Source organism: Harmonia axyridis, chromosome X (assembly GCF_914767665.1).
Source record: "Harmonia axyridis chromosome X, icHarAxyr1.1, whole genome shotgun sequence".
In the NCBI taxonomy this organism is placed as follows: Eukaryota; Metazoa; Arthropoda; class Insecta; order Coleoptera; family Coccinellidae; genus Harmonia; species Harmonia axyridis.
The window spans coordinates 12,593,200-12,613,418 of NC_059508.1; the positions used below are offsets into that span (position 1 = coordinate 12,593,200).

The 20,219-nt window shown below is 34.3% G+C and overlaps 1 protein-coding gene across 2 annotated transcripts in view; it reads right to left on the reverse strand.

Moving 5' to 3' along the window:
- The window catches only part of LOC123685961 (Kv channel-interacting protein 4-like), a 175,630-nt gene that overhangs the window by 134,531 nt on the left and 20,880 nt on the right, over window positions 1–20,219 (reverse strand). The window contains exon 2 of one of the 2 annotated variants that reach the window (XM_045625863.1): window positions 15,581–15,769. In XM_045625863.1, coding sequence (XP_045481819.1) covers window positions 15,581–15,746 — 166 coding nt within the window. In that variant the 5' untranslated portion in view covers window positions 15,747–15,769. Of the gene's footprint in view, window positions 1–1,752; window positions 1,848–15,580; window positions 15,770–20,219 lie in introns of those variants that run through there. The other variant, XM_045625864.1, reaches the window with a different exon arrangement.

A 20,219-nucleotide genomic window follows, 5' to 3' on the forward strand; every position in this document is an offset into this window, starting at 1 on the left:
TTTGTTTTATGGAAAATTTTTATCATAAAAATGTTGATTAATTAGGCAGAGAAACTTCGTCCTGTATATGATATAAAAATGTTATTATTATTATTAATAATATTGTTGACATGAATGGAGTTCCGTTTCATTTCTCATTTATATAGCCAAAAAATGTAAAATATCTGAATAAACTTAAATATAAATATTTTCGCTTCACTTATACATATATGATTCGACTGTAATGATATTTTCGTGATTATTTTAGATTTAATGAAAACCACGCTCCCCTTAATTTGAAAATGTGCATAAAATAATTGGGAACTTGAAAAATATTTTAAAAATTAACATTTTTACATCATATACAGGACGAAGTTTCTCTGCATAATTAATTAACATTTTTACGATGAAAAACTCTCATAAAACAAATTAAATTTTAAAAACATTTTGGAATTTTTTGGTGAAAGTTTTTCATGGTAAAAATGTTAATTAATTATGCAGAGAAACTTCGTCCTGTATATGATATAAAAATGTTTGATAAATTAAGAATTACAAATAAGGAGAGATATGTAAATATAAATAAAATTTTTTGGAGAAATATGATCGATCACTCTTTATAAAAAAATTCGAAAATTATGATATGATTTCGAATAAGTTCACCACAAATAATTTGTTCTCTAAATTTTTAAAATATTTTTCAAGTTCCCAACAGTTCCCACATTTTCATTTTTCATCTTTATATCATATACAGGACGAAGTTTCTCTGCATAATTAATTAACATTTTTACCATGAAAAACTTTCACCAAAAAATTCCAAAATGTTTTTAAAATTTAATTTGTTTTATGAAAGTTTTTCATGGTAAGAATGTTAATTAATTATGCAGAGAAACTTCGTCCTGTATATGATATAAAAATGTTTGATAAATTAAGAATTACAAATAAGGAGAGATATGTAAATATAAATAAAATTTTTTGGAGAAATATGGTCGATCACTCTTTATAAAAAAATTCGAAAATTATGATATGATTTCGAATAAGTTCACCACAAATAATTTGTTCTCTAAATTTTTAAAATATTTTTCAAGTTCCCAACAGTTCCCACATTTTCATTTTTCATCTTTATATCATATACAGGACGAAGTTTCTCTGCATAATTAATTAACATTTTTACGATGAAAAACTTTCACCAAAAAATTCCAAAATGTTTTTAAAATTTGATTTGTTTTATGAAAGTTTTTCATCGTAAAAATGTTAATTAATTATGCAGAGAAACTTCGTCCTGTATATGATATAAAAATGTTAATTTTTAAAATATTTTTCGAGTTCCCAATTATTTTATGCACATTTTCAAATTAAGGGGAGCGTGGTTTTCATTAAATCTAAAATAATCACGAAAATATCATTACAGTCGAATCATATATGTATAAGTGAAGTGAAAATATTTATATTTAAGTTTATTCAGATATTTTACATTTTTTGGCTATATAAATGTGAAATGATATGGAACTTCATTCATGTCAACAATATTATTAATAATAATAATATTGTTGACATGAATGAAGATCCGTATCATTTCACATTTATATAGTCAAAAAATGTGAAATATCTGAATAAACTTGAATGAAAATATTCTCAATTCACTTTATATTTAGTTTTTAAAATTTTCGATTTTTTTTTAAATTTTTTAAATTTTCTCATAAAAAATTTTTTTCATGAAGTTTTTTTTTTATTTCAAATAACCAACTTGAAAAACAAAGAAAAAATTTTATTTACCCATGATGCATCCTCCGCCAGATGTAGCGCGACACCAAAGAGGCCTGGTGAGGGAGAGTCAGCACAACCTCTTCACCGAGAGCTGGATTCGTACTAACGGATTTTCTGGCGAGACCATAGAACGCAACCTTCATGGAGCGCAACCTTGCGCGCATTTCCACATTTTCCAGCCTTTCCCCACCACCAGATACAATAGATCTTGGATATTCGGATTTCTGTTCAGAAATTTTCGTATACCTCATTTCGTTAATTGCCTATCCCCACTTGTTTCATCCAAACTAACACAGGAGGGTCTTAATGAAGCTCCTCCTTCGATAAGTTTCCAAACTTATGAATCGTTTCCATAATCTTAACACTTCCAAAGATCAGGATTCTGAATGGATTGGGAACTGTTAATTTCAATTCTAAAGTTTAGATTTTGCAGTTCATTAAAATGGTGTTATCGTAGATTAGATTCAAACGGATTTATGAGAAAGTTTACGCTTATAAGTTCATTAATTAACAAGAATAGAACGAATCCCGTCATCAGTTACGATCAGATGGAATAATAAAAATGAGAATAAGAGATGAAATGAGAATAAGAATGACGGGAAATGAAGAACTTTTGGGCGCCTCTTCAATCTCATACCAACTCCACCCTCAGTATATAGTGTATCTAAAGTCACTTGGAGGAAGCCTGAATATTTCAATTCTACAAGGGTTGTCCAATTTTTCAGAAATTCCTTTGGAATTTATGAAAATATTGCTATCAATACTCTCAATTAAACCCCGGTATTTAGCAAATCGTCTTGGAAACAAGAATGTCCCGATTTGATTGATCTTATTGGCTGAATATTTCCCCTCGTATTCCCCTTTCCACTTTGAGAGCGTTCTTGGTTACACTCATTGGCTGCATCTATCACTTTTTAATAATTCGCATAGACCAGTGTGGTCCATAGGGGTATTATTGAAATGCATTTTTACGTAGTTTTCGTTCGTTGTGTGACTGATGCTTTTAATGATTTCGACTATGATGTTTGGCACAATTCTATGGCTTCTGTAAAAAAAGATGAATATTTTGCAATCAAATCTATTCCTTCATTTACTTTCAAAGTCAGAATTGATATATGACGGGTTCTGAAGAAAATGATTTCGCATCCTAAATATCTTCATTCCACTGAAGGAAGAATTGATTAAAATGAGATTAACCAACAAAATTTTCTTTACATTTACTGATTTAAGCAATGTTATTACTGGTTTGAGAAATCATATGGAATAGGCATATGATGTTGAGGCTCTTAGAACATCAAATTAGCAGCTACGTAGCCGGATCGAAAAATCAATCAAGTATTTTATAGAAAATAGAAATATTTCACCATTTCCTGCCATCAGTCGGGACAGTTTTAATAATAGGTTACATATATCTTTGAATATTTATTCTGATTCTGAATACGAAAAATTTAAGAGTTATCGAGGCAAAATTGAACTGAGGAAATACTACAATTTCTAACTGAGTGGAGTAGTCTATGACTTCCGGAAAACATAGAAACTAAAATCGAAATTTGGTAACTAAATTTGACATTTCATGAAATGTCATTGATTATTCGTAATTGAAAATTTTATTGGTTTATGGATTTTTAACCGTCTTAAAGAAATATTTAATTACAATTCATGGAATTTCGACTTTTTCGTTTCTTTTTATGTTTTCTGGAAGTCATAGACTACTATCATATATTCAATGAGAAATTGCAGTTTTCCTTAGTTCATGTTTTTTCTCGATAACTCTTCAAGTATAGGATTTGCTTGAGACCACTCTCTCTTTATACCTACGTAAAATTGACTGAATGAATAAAAAATATAGATTTTTTTCCAAAAAACTTTCTAAGGGACTTGATGTCACTCAAGGATTTCAAGGTCATGCACCTATTCTACCCTAGTTGGTCTTATCTTCAGACAGAACATTTCCGAATTCATCTCAAACATCGTGCTCTTCTAATTCTATGCAACGATCAGTTCATCATCGTTGATAACAATCCTTGATAGTATATTACAGGTCGAGAATAAAGAATAATCAAATTATAACACCGTAGAATGACATAGTATCATTTTTGATGTAACAGCGAAAGCTACTCACGTCACAAGTTTTCTGAAAGAATCGACATCCGAGTCCCATACATATTATTTTCTACTCAAAGGTTTGAAAAGTGTGCGCCTATGGTTTATGACTGTTTTGCAATTATCTCTGGCCAAGCGTTTTTATAGACTAGTTCAAATGACTTTGGATATACTATACCTTCATAGAGATCTGTCTCTCGGAAATTCAGAATTCCGCATTTCGAAAATCATGTAGGCTTCCTTATAACAATGATACCTTTCAGAACGGAACTGCTTTCGCGTATCATTGTCTTCCGATGTACAACCACAACCATGAAAACTCGAGCAGAATGGCTCACTCTTTTTTTTCCAGGGGGATATATACGAACAGATGTGTGAAGGGAAAAAAAGCAACAGCAATACAAAGGCTCATAAAGGAAATAGCGCATGATGATTTAATTAAAGTCGAGTGTTCCACCGCTAAGATTTCGGTATGTAATAAGAATTTCCCAGCAGAGGAGTTATATTCTTTTCATTTACACGTTTTTTTCACAGAGAGACTCTTAAACCTTCTCGGAAGTAGCGGGGATGAGCGCAAAATCCCTTATTCTTCCACCATGTATTGTTCGTCCTCCCATTTGTTTTTTCTCGAGCATGTCAATGATTTAGCGATTTAGGTGTATCATTTTTTATGAGGGGTTTATATTGTTCAGTTGTGGGAAATGTTATGCTACATAAAATGGCATAAAGGATATAAAAGTAAGAATACACTTCGTTAATTTTAATCATCCTTCTAGATAACACAGTTTTCAAACAACCTATCCATTATCTGGAAAACATTCCTTGTATCGAAATATCCTGCAGATTTTTCACAAAGGGAATGAGTAGCTTTTCTTCAAGAGAGCCTATAAGCTCATCAAAACGGGAATAATAATGGTCAACGCTGTTTGAACTAGGACATTTTGTTCTTTTTCATACGAGTTATACGTTTCCAGTTTATCCAGCTTAGAAGATAGAACCACACACCTACGCCGCTCCCACTTGCCTCCTTTTAACCATATTGAACAAATATAAGAGGAAAAATGCAAGATTCGCAGGTGATACTGAAATATAAACTGCTCCACATGAGTTAGGGATATTGACTTGGATTGCAGAAAAATATAGTTCGAATGAGATTTTTGTGATGAAAATTCATATTAGTATGACTTCAAGTTGCAGGAAATAAAATTAATTTTAGCCTGTAGGTCTGCAGCGTATATAGGGTGGTTAAGAAAAATCGAGTAAAATAACGAAATATTATTTTCAGAGAATTCATGCATTTTAAGACTATCAATACAATGTATGGTCTCCACGGGCATCAATAACAGCTGGATATCTTCTTTGCATACTACACACGAGGTTGTTGAACATTTCTTGAGGAATTTGGTTCCATAAATGGGGCAGAAGCTCTCTCAGATCATTTAAGGATTTTGGGGTAGGTTGATGATTATCTAATCTTCTTTGGAGCTTATCCCATGCATGTTCTATGCAATTCAAATTTGTTGAGTTCGAAGGTATTGGTAAATGTGGAATACCAAGCTCGTCGCGCGCATTCTCAACTATTGCTGCACAGTGTGGTCTAGCGTTATCGTCTAGAAATTGAAAGTTCCACCAATAGCAGCGTGAAAATTTGGCATTACATTGTCAATGACATGCTCCTTATAGTGTGAGGCGGTCATATTCCCAGGACAAATGTGTAGAAAATGTGTAGACCTGTGCGCCCGTTGAAACATATCCCGGCCCATACCATAACACTACCCCCTCGGGATGGATGAACTTCTTGGTCATAGCGACGATTACGGGATATGCGTGGGATTGTCCATAGCCTTATTCTTCGAGAATCTGAAAATCGTCCATATCTGGATTCATCAGTGAAAAGAACACTACGCCAATGATCGTTCCAATTGATATGTTGTCTTGCCCATTCCAGTCTTTGACGCTTACGGTCACGTGTTAATGGAACTCCTCTTAATGGACGTCTAGAACCTAGATTCACCTATTTAGATGGAAACATGGACCCATGAAGAGTATTCCGTAGCATTCTACACGTAGATGTAGGGTTTCTTCTCGCCGAAACGGTGATGAAACGATCCTGAGCAGGTGTTGTTTTTCGTCGCTCACCAAGCATTGGTCTTTCCAACACGGAACCTGTCTCCCTGAACCTATTCCAAAGTCGAGATATCACACTTTGGCTGACTTGGAGCCTTTCCGCTACAACCTGACATAGGCCACCCTGTAGCATTCCGATAGCCCTATTAGCCTCAGCGTTTGTTAATTTACGTCTTAGCATTTTCAGAAAACTCGTTTCAAATCGAAGCCGTTGATAAACTGACTCCATTTCAAAATTAGAAAATTCATGAAGCATATGCAAAGAACCAAACTTCAGAAAAAAGGCGACCAGATTGACGAAATGTCTCATACTGTTTTTTATTGGATCGTTTCAAGTTGTTGTTGAGTTTTAAATGATTCTACAGCGATTTTCTCGAATATTACATACTTTTCAAAACGATTGAATAAGATATCCGTAACTCTGGTGGAGCAGTATATTTCTCCACTATGGAAATAACTACACAAATACAATTGATCTTGAGTAGAGTAAATAATATATTTATAAAGAATAAAATTTCGTTCGTGTAAGAAGATAGAGACTGATATATACAAATTTACAGTCTAAATGGTGTCAATAAAATAACAATTAAAATGTTCTTCGTCAGCACAAACAGGGGAAATGGGTTATATGATGATCAACAACCAAATAGTAGCGAAAAATTGATTCAAATTGATGTGACATCTTACTCCCTCTCCCTTATCGCCCAGATATTTAGTATTTTCTACTGTACCTTGTTTTCGGTCTTGTGGCAATCCGAATTCCCACTCAGAATTCCATCAAAATCAGACTATTAGAACCTAAACTTTTGAGATCCTGGGTGTTCCATATTTGCGCATAGGTAAACATCCGAAAGAGCTCTGAATAAGCACTTACAACTAGATCCAAATACTCTCATCAACGAAATCGTCATCAGTAAGTCAAACTTTATACTTTAAGACCATTCCCGGCTCAAAATTTTAAAATTACAGGCATCGTGGAAAACAACCCCTCAAAAATACTCAAATATTTCAAGCAAAAATGAGAAGAAATTAAGTTTCTCCAAATCGCAAGAGAGGACCAAAGCCTCTATTGAGATGTGAGAAGACAGTAAGTTATCTCACTCCTCATGCATGTGAACACCAATAATCAATCTTTATTTTTTGCATTCTCTACACTCCAAACGTGAAAATTAGCTGAAATATTTCTCTCGGACTATTGCAAAGGTTATTCTCGGAAAAAATGAACCAAAGTTGAAAAACAGCTTCATTGTTCTAAGTGAGTTGAAAGATTAGTACATAATTTGAGGTGGCGGGGGCAACAGTAAAAACTTCTAGTTTTCGTATTAAGGAGTGTAACCTACTAACCGAAAAACTTTTCCAATAAGTGGAATCCGTAAAGTGCGTCTGCTGATATTGATGGTTTCATGTAGGAACTTGTATTGGGCATTTTCCCTGAATATAGCGCTTGTTTATGGACTATTCGTAAAATACTTCCGAGGCTGTAGTGTAACAATGGAAATTTCACATCGACAATACCATTTACATTTTCACTTGCAATAAAAGCAAACTGTGGAATTGTACGCCTCCTTTCGAATGACATACGTAAACTACGAACAGCACCAATGGCGTTCTCGTACTGATGTAAAGCTCATATCGAAGTAGAGGAAACAATAAAAAACATTTTCTTCTATTTGAACAATATCTAAGTCACATTTGTGAAATAATCAGGGTATATCAAGAGCTACTGAACTGAAAGAAAACAGGTGGCACATTTTCAATTCTCTCCTGACCTATCCAAATATTAAAAAAAAACAGCATCTTCTTCTTTCAACTATGTTCAAAATTCTCAATAATACTGAATAACTCGCTTCTTCAGACTCTCAGAGGAATGGATGAAATTTCAACTATGTAAACGAGAATCGAACCCATCTCGAAGTTTGGAATGAAGCCCCACTAGAGAAATTTCGAAGAGTTTTTCCAGATTTCAGACAAATTTTCTGGGAAAAATAAGCTAATGATACATTGAAGCAATGTTGAATTCAATGAGTAATCTGATTTTAAATAAGAAAAAAAACAGGGTATTACAATTATTGAAGAAAGGATGCTGGTATCATTTTGAGTGGAACCGGAATTCGAAGGAATATAAAGTTTTTCCTTGAATTCATCTATCCCGAAAAAATCGTTGCTGAAAAATTTCAAGTCTTTCTTCGAAATATTCTAACCAATGGTCTTTGTGAGAATCACCCTGTATAGTCTCAATGTTACTGCTGGCTGTCATTAAAATTTCCTCTATTTTCAAGGATTGTCATCGTTGGTTGATGGGTTGTACGATTCTGATGAGCTTCAAGAAGAGCGGAACCGGTCTTTTCCTCTGGTTATCTATTAATCTAGACTTTAGTAACAGACCAATTGAAAAGTCCCTTCCGATCTTCCGTTTCGCCGTTTCTCATGAATCGTTTTCTTTTTGAGTGATATACTCTTCTTATTTTCCCAATAAAACAGCTCTAACACAGGGGTTAATTGTTTTCATGTCACTATTGCTCGTCACGAACTGAAGACTGAAGAGTGGAAAATGCAGTTAGGTAAATGGTTTGTCTTGGTACAGTTTGAAGCGAGGAAAAAGCTTTTACTAATACGTATTGACCAAGTGTCAGTTAAAACCTTAGACATTTATTAATGAGTTCAAGGGTTGGCTGTTTCTAAACCCATTACATTCAATTTTGTTAATTTCTTTGAATCAGTCAATACACCGATAAATCAAACACGTGAATGTGATAACACAAATTGATGTTTAAATCGAGAATTTTGAAGCCAGATGTTTCTATTGCTTCGGAACCTTTTACTTGTAAAATAATTGCGTATATTTTAGCAATAACAGCATAACAGGCCAATTGAAAAGTTCCCGGTCTACCATATTAAAACATCTTACGTTAAAGCGATTATAGCGATCTTCCAACTTTTCGATACCATTTTTGTAGAATGATTTGTCTTTCGCTTCAAAATAGGCCTCAGTTCCGGCGATTACTTCTTCATTGGCGCTAAATGTCTTTCCAGCGAGCATTCTTTTGAAGTCTGAGAATGGGAGAAAGTGGCTGGGGCCAGATCTGGTGAATATGGTGGATGCAGAAGCAATTCATCCAATTTTGCCATTGTTTTTATTGATTTGTGACACGGCGCATTGTCTTGATGAAACAACAACCTTTTTTCTTCAGATGGGGCCGTTCTTTAAACGATTTCATCCTTCAAACGATTCAATAACGCTTTTCAATAATCGCTGTTGATGGTCTGGTCCTTTTGGAAGTAACCAATGAATATTATACCTTGCGCATCCCAGAATACTGATGCCATAAGCTTTCCAGCTGACTGTAATGTTTTTCCTCGCTTAGGATTCGGTTCATCGTGTGCAGCTGACTGTCGATTGGACTCCGGAGTGAAATGATGGAGTCATGTTTCATCCATTGTCATATATCGACGATGAGATGATATCTTCACCATGTCTGTTATCTCGATCAACTTCACTTTACGGTCATTTAAAATTATTTTATGAACTTTTTTGATTTTTATATCGGTGACAGCCTCTTTTCTGCGTCCACTGCGTTCACCGTCTTCGGAGCTCATTTCACCACGTTTAAACTTAACATAGCCATCAATGATGGGTTGATTCTCCTGGTGCAGACCCCGGAAACTCTTCATCAAGCCAAGATTTGGCTTCAACTGTATTCTTTCTCTTCAAAAGGCAATATTTTATCAGCACACGAATTTTTTTTTCAAATAACAAAAGTAGCTACACTCATAACGCAATATCTCATAAACTAATGGTAGGACCGCTGTCAAATTTTGACACGTATTGTTTGAAGGTTGGTACTTACTAAAAATCACATGGATATAATACTAGCACCACCATCTGTGCATCAGACCGTGGACTTTTCAATTGGTCTAATAAGTCCAATATTTGTTTTATTAATCGAGAGGTGTTTTGGTATTCTCTAAAAAGACATACGTTATTTTTTCAAATATAATATATTGAAGTGATGTTTATACTGGCTTCAACAATAACTCATCACATAAAAATTCCTCTAAGGTATTTATTTGATCAGTGAAAAAGGATTTGCCGATATTTTATGCCCAATCAACTATTCTCTTTCCAATGGTTTCATGTTGTTCGAACATAATCAATCTTTTTGTGTATTTGGAATATTCGAAGTTTTCCAAAACCGACTTTGCATAAATCTTCTATTGGATTTTTTCATGAAACACTAATCAGTCTTATCAAATCTTTCTACTGAAACATTTCATTCCATTATTCCTGAGAATGCTCCTTTCATTTCAGATGCTCAGTGACCGGATCCCACGTTTTCCAGTAATTCGGAGTGATTTTTCCGCATTTCCATTATTCAATTCCGGAAAATTATGACAATTTTCCATTCGTTTACTTCACGAACCGAATTATGTTGACTAATTTCGAACTGAGCTAGAGGCTTCATTGTGGAACCCACCTCACAGAACACAATTAAATGGGATCATTCCGCCATTACTACGACAGTGTAAAATATTACTGCGGGTAGCGTAAATTCTCGACATCTCCGTCGACAAGTTTCAGATCTTCTCGAGGAAATGCCGCACCTTGCTGCTCATTCTAGCCGCATCCTATCCGAGATTCGTCTTATATCCTGAAATCTACGATTGTTCTTTGGATAAGTTTCCGGATTGATAGTTAACTGAGTGAAATAATTGAAAACTGTATATAAAGGGTGTTTTTTTATCTCTATAGAACTTTAAATTGCACTAAAACAACGATGGATTATTCGATTGACATGAATTTTATTTATCCGCAAGATAATCTTGTGGCATCACATTTTTAATATGATTTCTGGCATATGACCGCCACGGCTGGCTCGGATGTGGTCCAATCTGGACGTCCAATTTTCGATGACTTTTTCCAACATTTGTTGCCGTATATCGGCAATAACACGGCGAATATTGTATTCCAAATGGTCAAGGGTTTGTGGCTTATCCGCATAGACTAATTTCTTTACATAGCCTCACAGAAAGTGTCTAGCGGTGTTAAATCACAAGATCTTGGAGGCCAATTCACAGGTCCAAAACATGAAATTAGGCGGTCACCAAACGTGTCTTTCAATACATCGATTGTGGCACGAGCTTGTGACATGTTGCGCCTCCTGGATATCATGGTTGTTCAATTCAGGAATGAAAAAGTTAGTAATCATGGCTCTATACCGATCACCATTGACTGTAACGTTCTGGTTATCATCGTTTTTGAAGAAGTACGGACAATGATTCCACCAGCCCATAAAGCGCACCAAACAGTCAGTTTCTCTGGATGTAACGGTGTTTCGACATACACTTGAGGATTAGTTTCTCTCCAAATGCGGCAGTTTTGTTTGTTGACGTAGCCATTCAACCAGAAGTGCGCTTCATCGCTAAACAAAATTCGCTTATGAAAATCGGGAACAACGGCAATCTCATTTTGGCCCCATTCGACGAATCTACGCCTTACTTGATGATCGTTTGGCTTCAATTCTTGCACGAGTTGGATTTTGTAAGCACGCAAACCAAGATCCTTCCGCAAGATCTTCCATAAAGTGGATGGACACAGATCCAATTCCTGTGCTCGATGGCGGATAGACTCATTCGGGTCTTCCTCAATGCTACGCTCTACAGCAGCAATAGCTTCTTCTGTACGCACCGTACGGCGTCTCTGGGGATGCGAGTTATCAATAAGAGTAAACATGGTGCGAAAACGTTCCATGGTTAATCGAATTAACTGCTCTGATCGTTATGCTATCCTTTTTAGATGTCATATCGTCCAGCTGTACTACCTGACATCTGCCCTCCGAGTATGATCCCAGCAAACCGAGAACTGGCCCCCTAAAACCATAAAATTCTAGCTTCTCCAGCAACAGATCATGCACCACACTGTCGAATGCTTTGCTCAGATCTAAACAGCGTAGTTTAGCAATTTCCTTGTCATCGAAAGATGACAAAAAATTCTCTACTATTGTAGTGTAGTGTTTGATATTATCAACTGTCAAACTATAAAGAACATACATCGAAACTTCTCATACAGCTGAAAAAACACCATTATTTCGGGAATTGGCAACGCTGATGACTAAACTATGACATCTTTCAGCATTTACTCACTCCAAACGTTCTAATAACATTCAAGCGCAATTTTTTTTGGCTCGACAAGGAACTGGAAATAATGCGTGAACATTTGCATACAATAACAATGCATCTATGAACTTAACTCGACTTCTGGGGATGGAGCATCAACCAAAAACACTGTAGAATATTTTGAGAAACAATAAAGCCATTTAAATGATCTTTAGTGAGTTTTCCTATCCCTTTTCACAATATAAAAAGCAATCCTCGTGTGGAACACATGCCTTATTCAAATAACAATTTGGATTACAGACAAATCACTCTACAGCCCACCAATAAACGAGGGTAATAGAAGACATAAAGAAAACACTGAATGTATCAAGATGCACAAAGTCATATTCCTGGATATGGAGAAAGTCTTCATCAAGGATTGATATTACATAATGAAAAAATATTATAAAATGAAATAACTTCAACTGCACTCGACAGAAAATATTGAATCAGGTGTACCACAAGGGTCTCTAATAGGTGTCTACTTTTCAAGAACATCACAATTGAAACATGAAATATAATCAGCTACTAGTGGGACCTTTCTTCGCTTCACATAACTGGAATGAGCTACAGCTCATACTACTCTATTCAGAAGATTCATTCAACTCTTTCCAGAATTCTTCAATTGTAAGAATAGTATCTTAAAATCGTGGAAATAACAATGTTTCTGGTTATATTGAGATGTTCGAAATTCAATAAGATGAAATGAAACTACACAGAACGTCAGACGACAATGTATAAGGGGTTTGACAATGAATTTTAGAATGGTTGTGCATGACGTAGCATTATTATATCTAGGAAACAGTTCAGTTTAATCTTCGCTTGTACAGTAACACCAGGATGTTTTAATACCCTGAACGAATATCAGTGCCCTCAACGTAGCTATATTTAGAATTGATGTAGGGAAATAAACAGATAAGAATGACAGACACTCATTAAACGTTTAATAATAGTCTCTTTGGTGCATACTCAATTTTTGGAAGAAAATCATTTTCGAACCCTGTCACAAGTAAATTATTCATAAAGTAAAATGGGGAGATATGATTATATGAGCTTCTAGGAACTTCATGTATTTTGCCTTAAACAATAAGTTATTCTTTATATTTTGTCATTTTTATTTCCTGAAATATTTCATATTAAAATTTCTTTGATGTAAGAATATTGTGCTGAACTTGTTTGTAGTTGTATTATGTGCCTCTAATGAAGTGTAATCAATTTCAGTAATTTTTTGTAGCCCTGGTAAAGAATCAATTTAGACTCGAAACGCTGGCAATTTTTATGAAGGTTTTTTTTTTTTTTTTGCTGTTTCACTGGTCCTCAAATTGTGATTACCTATTGCTGATGAAATCAGGATACCAGAAAACAATAACAAAATATATACAATCATCGAATGCCTTCTTTTTTTTTAATCCGTTTCCTATAGAGTTTGGATATCAACAGTGCTAGTTAAACCATATCCCCTTCTACACTAAAAAGTTCTTTGGGACTACTTCCTTCGATCTCACAACCACGTCTGTTTTTTGAAGATTGTCTCATCGAAATTGTACATCTGGATCAAATAATCATCATACTAAATTGCATTCAATAAAATTCTGTCTCCAAATAGGCGCATAAATTAACCAGCGCTCAAAAGCTCCTGACACTAAGGCAGTGCTCTTCTTACATATTTCATCAATTCGTTTCTCATTAAAATTTTGACCTCGCAAACCATTTGTTGAAATATGTTCACCAATCATATCTGTCTGCATACATAAGCAATATTACTGCCTAAAACATAAAAAAGATTCATCTGCAGAATCGTCTTCATAGTATCGTTACCCCAGAAAATATACATGAAACGAATATGAAATTAATTTATTCCCTCATGAGGCAAGTGTATTCGCATCATGGGTAGCTGGAATTTTCATATATCTCCTCTCATGTCCAGAAAAGCCATCTACGAGTTGGCTCCCAGTTAAAAATCTGCGCTGAATAAGACGATCTATCATACAATCTAAAAATTCACTCAATAAGTTTCGGGTCTAATCGGTAAACACATTTTTTTCTCAAAAATTCAACTCTAACTTTTCAATACACACGAATCTCGATTTTATCAATTTTTCGAGCAACAATGAATGTAGCGTTACTTAAATGTCTTGATACAGACTTCACTCCTTTAAACTTTTCATAGGTTTTTTTGAATAATGTCGTGGTGAGACTTCTCTAGAAGATCGAATAAAGAATAGTAATTATTCCACTTCAAATTGTGTTTAAGTTGAGTTTCCAAAACATTAAACCTATTTTTGATCCACTTAATAGTTTCAAACTTTTGTTGGTTTCCATTTATGAACTATTGCTTTTTATAAACTCATAGTTTTTCTCTGGATATTTCTTGAAGTTGGATAGTAAGATTTTTCTGAAGCTTGTTGGGTTGAGTTCACTGAACATGAAAGGAATACCCGTTCTCAACTTGGAGGAATAAAATATTCATAGCAATATTTCAACCACGATATATGACTAAGAAGTTAGAGACCTGTTTTTGCTATAATTCTGGTGGTGTACCCACCGCATCGTAATTTTTTTCTTTGTTTTGAGCACGTTATCGAAAAAGTGGAATAATTCTCGTGTATAGTATACTCCTTCACACTTTTTACAATTTAAAGAATCAAATTCTCTATCGAGGTGGATCTGCTCGAGATATACTGAAAATTTCATCAAAACTGTCACAAATTAATTCTTCAATTTACGGAGTTCAATATGTATTTCAGGTTAATTCTACAAGCATAAATATACTGCTCGTCGAAAGTTAAGGATATTAATGTTTTTAGAATATTTTTTCAAATACATAAATTCATAACGATTATAACAACTTCTTCTGGTTTAAAATATCAATTTTGGGTATATCGAAAACAGAATTTCATGGAGATTATGAAGTGTGGTATCGTATTTCACTATTTTCGGACCAGCCCGTAGAGTCCAAACAAATTTGAGCTTATTCGCTGATTCCATCAAAATTCAAATCATTCTCCTAGCTCACCTCATATATTCGTATATGAAAATTTCAGAATTATTGCATTTTGTTATTGTTAATACATGATTACATTGGAATCCTATCATTTTGACCTGGAACACTTTACATATTCATATTCATAATTGTGTTTTTCTGAAGAGGAAGCAAAAATTAATTCAATATGCCCAACTTCTGATGAGCACTTTATTCCCATTTGGTAAAAGTGGAAGCTACATTATACAACAAAAAGAAACGTATGCCTTTTTCACGGTTTCATATCTTCGAATCAACATTTTCGGATACCAAATTTCACAATAATAAAATTACGACATTTGTTAGGCTCCTCCGCCATTTTGCAACCCATGCTGCTAAATGGCGAATGCGCCTATTCATTACTGATATTTCCATCGTTATCATGGTATTTAGCACCTAAGTTGTTTTCATTGAGTAATAAGGATACTGTACCTGGCTCTACCGTTAACTGTTTCTTGAAGTATCTGAATATCTTCTGATAAATCGGTTTTTCTTCCCTTTTTGGTCTTCTATCCCCATCTTGCGGGTCCGTAGAGCAAGAAGGCTGAGAACGATATTGATCTCGTTCACCCCCTTGTTGCGAAACCACGCCGTACATTGTTCGGTGGCGCTGGTATAGCTCTGAAAATGGAAGAGATCTGTTAGAGTCAAAACTCAAAAAGATGGCGTTGCTGTGAATTTTTTACAAACAACATCGATAACGAATGTTTTATTTGAATTGCATATTATAATTCATATATCTGCAACGATTCGCGAGATTATTCACTAATTTATAGCGTTTGTAAAATTGTTTTTGCGAGCTATTTTATGGATGAGAATGCAATACTGCATCTGTATAGGACAAATAATTGTCAATATTCAATTATGTAGCTTTTTTTTGCTGATAGTATATTCTGATTTATCGAAAAAGTTTATTTGTCCAAACCAGTCAGACTAGTGATATTTAAATTATCATGAGACGGAAATTGTCATATTTTGGACTCCGTAGTGAAAAATTGTCGAAAGAAAATCTCAAAAATTCATACTTGTACCAATCCTCAATATATCTTTTTGTTTATTCCTCTCAAATCAGGGTGTATTCATTATAGTTCTTTATAGTTCATTTTGTTTATTTCTTTTTGCAGTCTTCTTTATATTCGTCGATGTCTTACTGCTATTACATTATCATCTGCATATCTGTAGTTTGTCAGATGTCTTGAGTTGTTTGGGAGGTCTTATGTATATGTATGGCGTATAGTAGAGGTCCTTAAATTGAGCCTTGAGGCTCTCCTGCTTATACCTGTATATTGGTAGATATTTCGTCAAAAACTTATTAAACTAGAAGACGTTTAAGTCTATGTAACTGAAAAAGATGATGCAGAAAATATGCATCTTCAAAAATACCAATACCTCAACTTTTAATTGAATATGGCATTTATATTCCAGCTGTCAGAATCATTCAGCTCACAGGATATTCGGAGCATCAATTATTTTCAATGCGTAGGGTGTTAAATCATTCAATAAGGCATCAATCAAAATAACCTATATGCTATCTGTCAGATATACTATTCCAACTAAGAACAATAAAAGTAGTTCATCATTCAATTGAAAAAATTTTCAGCAGCAATGGAATACCATTCAATTTCAAATGACATAAAATATGGTATTTAAACCAAACCGAATTACTTATTCTCAATGAATCCTACGCTTTGGCTATTCGTTGAAATCTAGAAAACAACTGTCCGAGCTCATTTGAAAAACTTAAACTCATGAATATTTATGGACCAAGGGACGTACCCTGCGTAATACCGAATATCAAGTACGTACGTACGTTTCTTATCTCCAGTGTTGTTTCGGATGTAGCAAAAAAGTAAGAATATCAGGAATTCTTAATCTGGAAGCATTTCGTTGACCCTTCCCTAATTATTCACCCAACTCTGTATCATCCAGCCATCCTATCGCAAAATCTTGCATTATTGCTTGGAATCTGATGGGGAAAAGGTATAAATCGTCCCAGATACGATTCAGAAGCCTCGGGGCGATAAGAAGGGAATATATATCATATGCAAGGTGGAGATATTAATGTATGCAGAAATGGTGCCAGCCAAGCCTTTATGATGTGTTTAAATCGATGCTGCTTTATATCGGCCCCAATACGTTAATTCTTTTTGTGTTCTCCATGAATCATCGATTTGGTATTCTGGTTCATCAATTAGCACCGAGATTTTCTCACAGGTCTGTAGCACTCTAAACCATAAATCAAGAATTGCAGTAGGGAAAACAGCCTTGAACGGCCTCAATAGTTATACATGTAATCCTTTTACTTTCCAATACCTTTCCTGCAGAAAGATATTGCTTACGAAATAGGCTCCAATCTCGGCAATCGTTTCTTTATTAGAACCGAATTTCAAGTCATTATGACATATTTTAACCATTGTTGTTGATGGAGTCTAAATTTATCATGCCATTGCTTTACTTTCTTCACGATATTTGGAACTAGAATTGGCAAATTAAGGAAATTATTCTCTTGGCGCCCATTACTATTTGAGATTCAATAATAGTATCAACTGAATTGAAATTTTGATTGTTTCACCATCTCTGAGAATTGAGGTAGTTTGTGAAATTGAATCAGTTTCCAATTCCTCAATGAGACATTATAGATAACTGGAAAATCCTGTATCGAGAAATCAGAAAAAAATTTGGTTATAATATCTCTAATATATTTTTTGCCAATATTTTTCTTGATAACGTTCAACATACGCAAGTAGGGCGATATTCAAAATAGCCAATATTTACTCTAGCTCTGGAATGAATGAAACACAAATTGGCTCTTAATTTGCCACCTATTTACAAAGCTGAGTGATAGTTTCTCATTTTAATCTTTCCCTTTGGCATTGTTCTCAGCCCATTTTCTCTTTGAAGCTACTGTTGCCATGTACCTGACATTATTTCAGTAATTTATATTTCTAAACTCCATTCTTCTCATAATTGCAACGAAGCCTTAGTTCCTCTACACGTAAGGCACAGTCCATGAAATCAGGGTAATATAGTTGTTTATAATTCCAATGCAGAAGGCATTGATATTCTTCTAAGAGTTAAAAATTTAAAAACGAGCAAAACCAGAAGCATTAAGCAACTAGCAATGGCCAATGAGCTACGATAACGATATCTTGTGGAAATAATTTAAAATTTGAATTGTTTTGAATTTTTTCTCGAAACCTGTACCAGATATGGCCAAACTAAAAGAATTCGAAAAGTGTAGTACTGGACCAATGTTTCTTTTTACATTTTTCTGAACTACCAGTAGTTCACAAAAAAAATTGTTCTAGAGGAAGAAGCATTGTTTCAGAAAAAATATCACCCTATAGGTACAAATGAAAATGACAGATCATTTCAAGAAAAAAAAATCCTATAACATAAGTCCGCAAACGCTTTGTTTGTGAGATACAGGTGTTAAAATTCAAGTTTTCCTCTCATAGCACCTTCCCTTCACAAGATATTCAACTTGAATTGGCATAGATATTCCAATTTGAAGTATTCATCATGTGATATTCTGATTTTGAATGCAAATTTTTTCTGGAAGGGTGCCTGCTTCTTTTCTCCAGAATTATTTTTTTGTGAACCACTGGTAGTTTAGAAATATTTAAAAAGAAACTCTGGTTCAGTACTACACGTTTTTGTTTGTTGTAGTTTTGTCGTATCTGCAATCGATTTCGAGAAAAAAATTCAAACAGCTCTTTATTGTACTTCTCAGGAAAATCCAAATTATTATTAAGATCTAGGTAGGTAGCTGTGATAAATGAATTAGTTATAAGTTCTGGTACTTATTTACCAACTCTGTAGCGAAGATTAATAAAGATTCGATAAACTGGTTAGGCATCACGAAAAAGTTGGACTACATAGCCTCATTTTCCTTCGTAACTCCAATTCAACACCCAGTATAAGATAACAACAATCGAATAAATACTAAAAAAAATTATTTCAAGTAATTTGGTTCAAACTTCGTTATCAAACCTCTTTTTCTCACATTATAGATATGAGTAAACAATTCCATCAAAATTTTTTTTTTCGATTACCGCCCCTCAAGAAAAAAAAAGATCTACGCCCTTGTCCGAGCAGGCATTGCTTTCTTCGAATTCGTGGCTTTCGATAAGCCGTTTCTATAAGCTCAAAAGGGTGCTGTCAAATCTAGTCGCATAGAAATAATTGCTGTTCCCGTTGCTATGACAAAATTCGCGAGAATTCGAATCGTATGGTTCATCTTTTGAAAAATGCAAATATGGAACATGAGCAGAACGAATAAAACGAAATAGAATTGCAATAAAACCCCTCTGCAACATTCCAATTACATAAATTGAAAGTAATTGAAACCAAACGACAATATGGAAAGGAATAATGACTTCACTGGACGAAACGAGTGAAAAAAAAATTAACGATATAGCAAACAAATATCTGCGATACCAGACGGCTCGGTTCTTTTGACAGAAAATATCGAAGGCACCAAAAGGGCCTTCGTAATTAACTGACTTTGAAAGGATAACGAGTCAACAAAAGTGTATACAGAAATACATAGATGTTTCGATAGATCTGCAGTCCTCTGAAACGGATTCCATGATGGCGCTGTTCCCTATAACCAGTCTACAGATTCAAGGGCGTAGAAATGGGGGGAATCTGGGATTAATTACCCACCCCAAAATTTTCAAAATGAAAAATTTCAGAAATCTCTCAAAGACGAAGAACAAAAATTTCTCCATAAAATCAACCAATAATAATCATTTTACTTTTCTTTCAAACCGATACGTCCATAAAAAATCGGACACCTTTACGGTTTATAAGTTTATTATCGCTTTCAAGATGAGTACTTTTATTGCACTACGAGCTCGTCTTTGTCCAAGCTTTATTATTTTCCTTTATCTATCCGCTTTCTCGCCATCGCCCCTTATTAGAAGGAAGAACAAGGACACAATTTCATAGCTTTGAAACTTTATAATAAACTGCCAAAGTATTACAACAACATCGGGGTAATTTAGAATTTTTGTGATTTGTTAAAAATACAAAAATTTACAATTGTGAGGAATAAAAAATTATATAA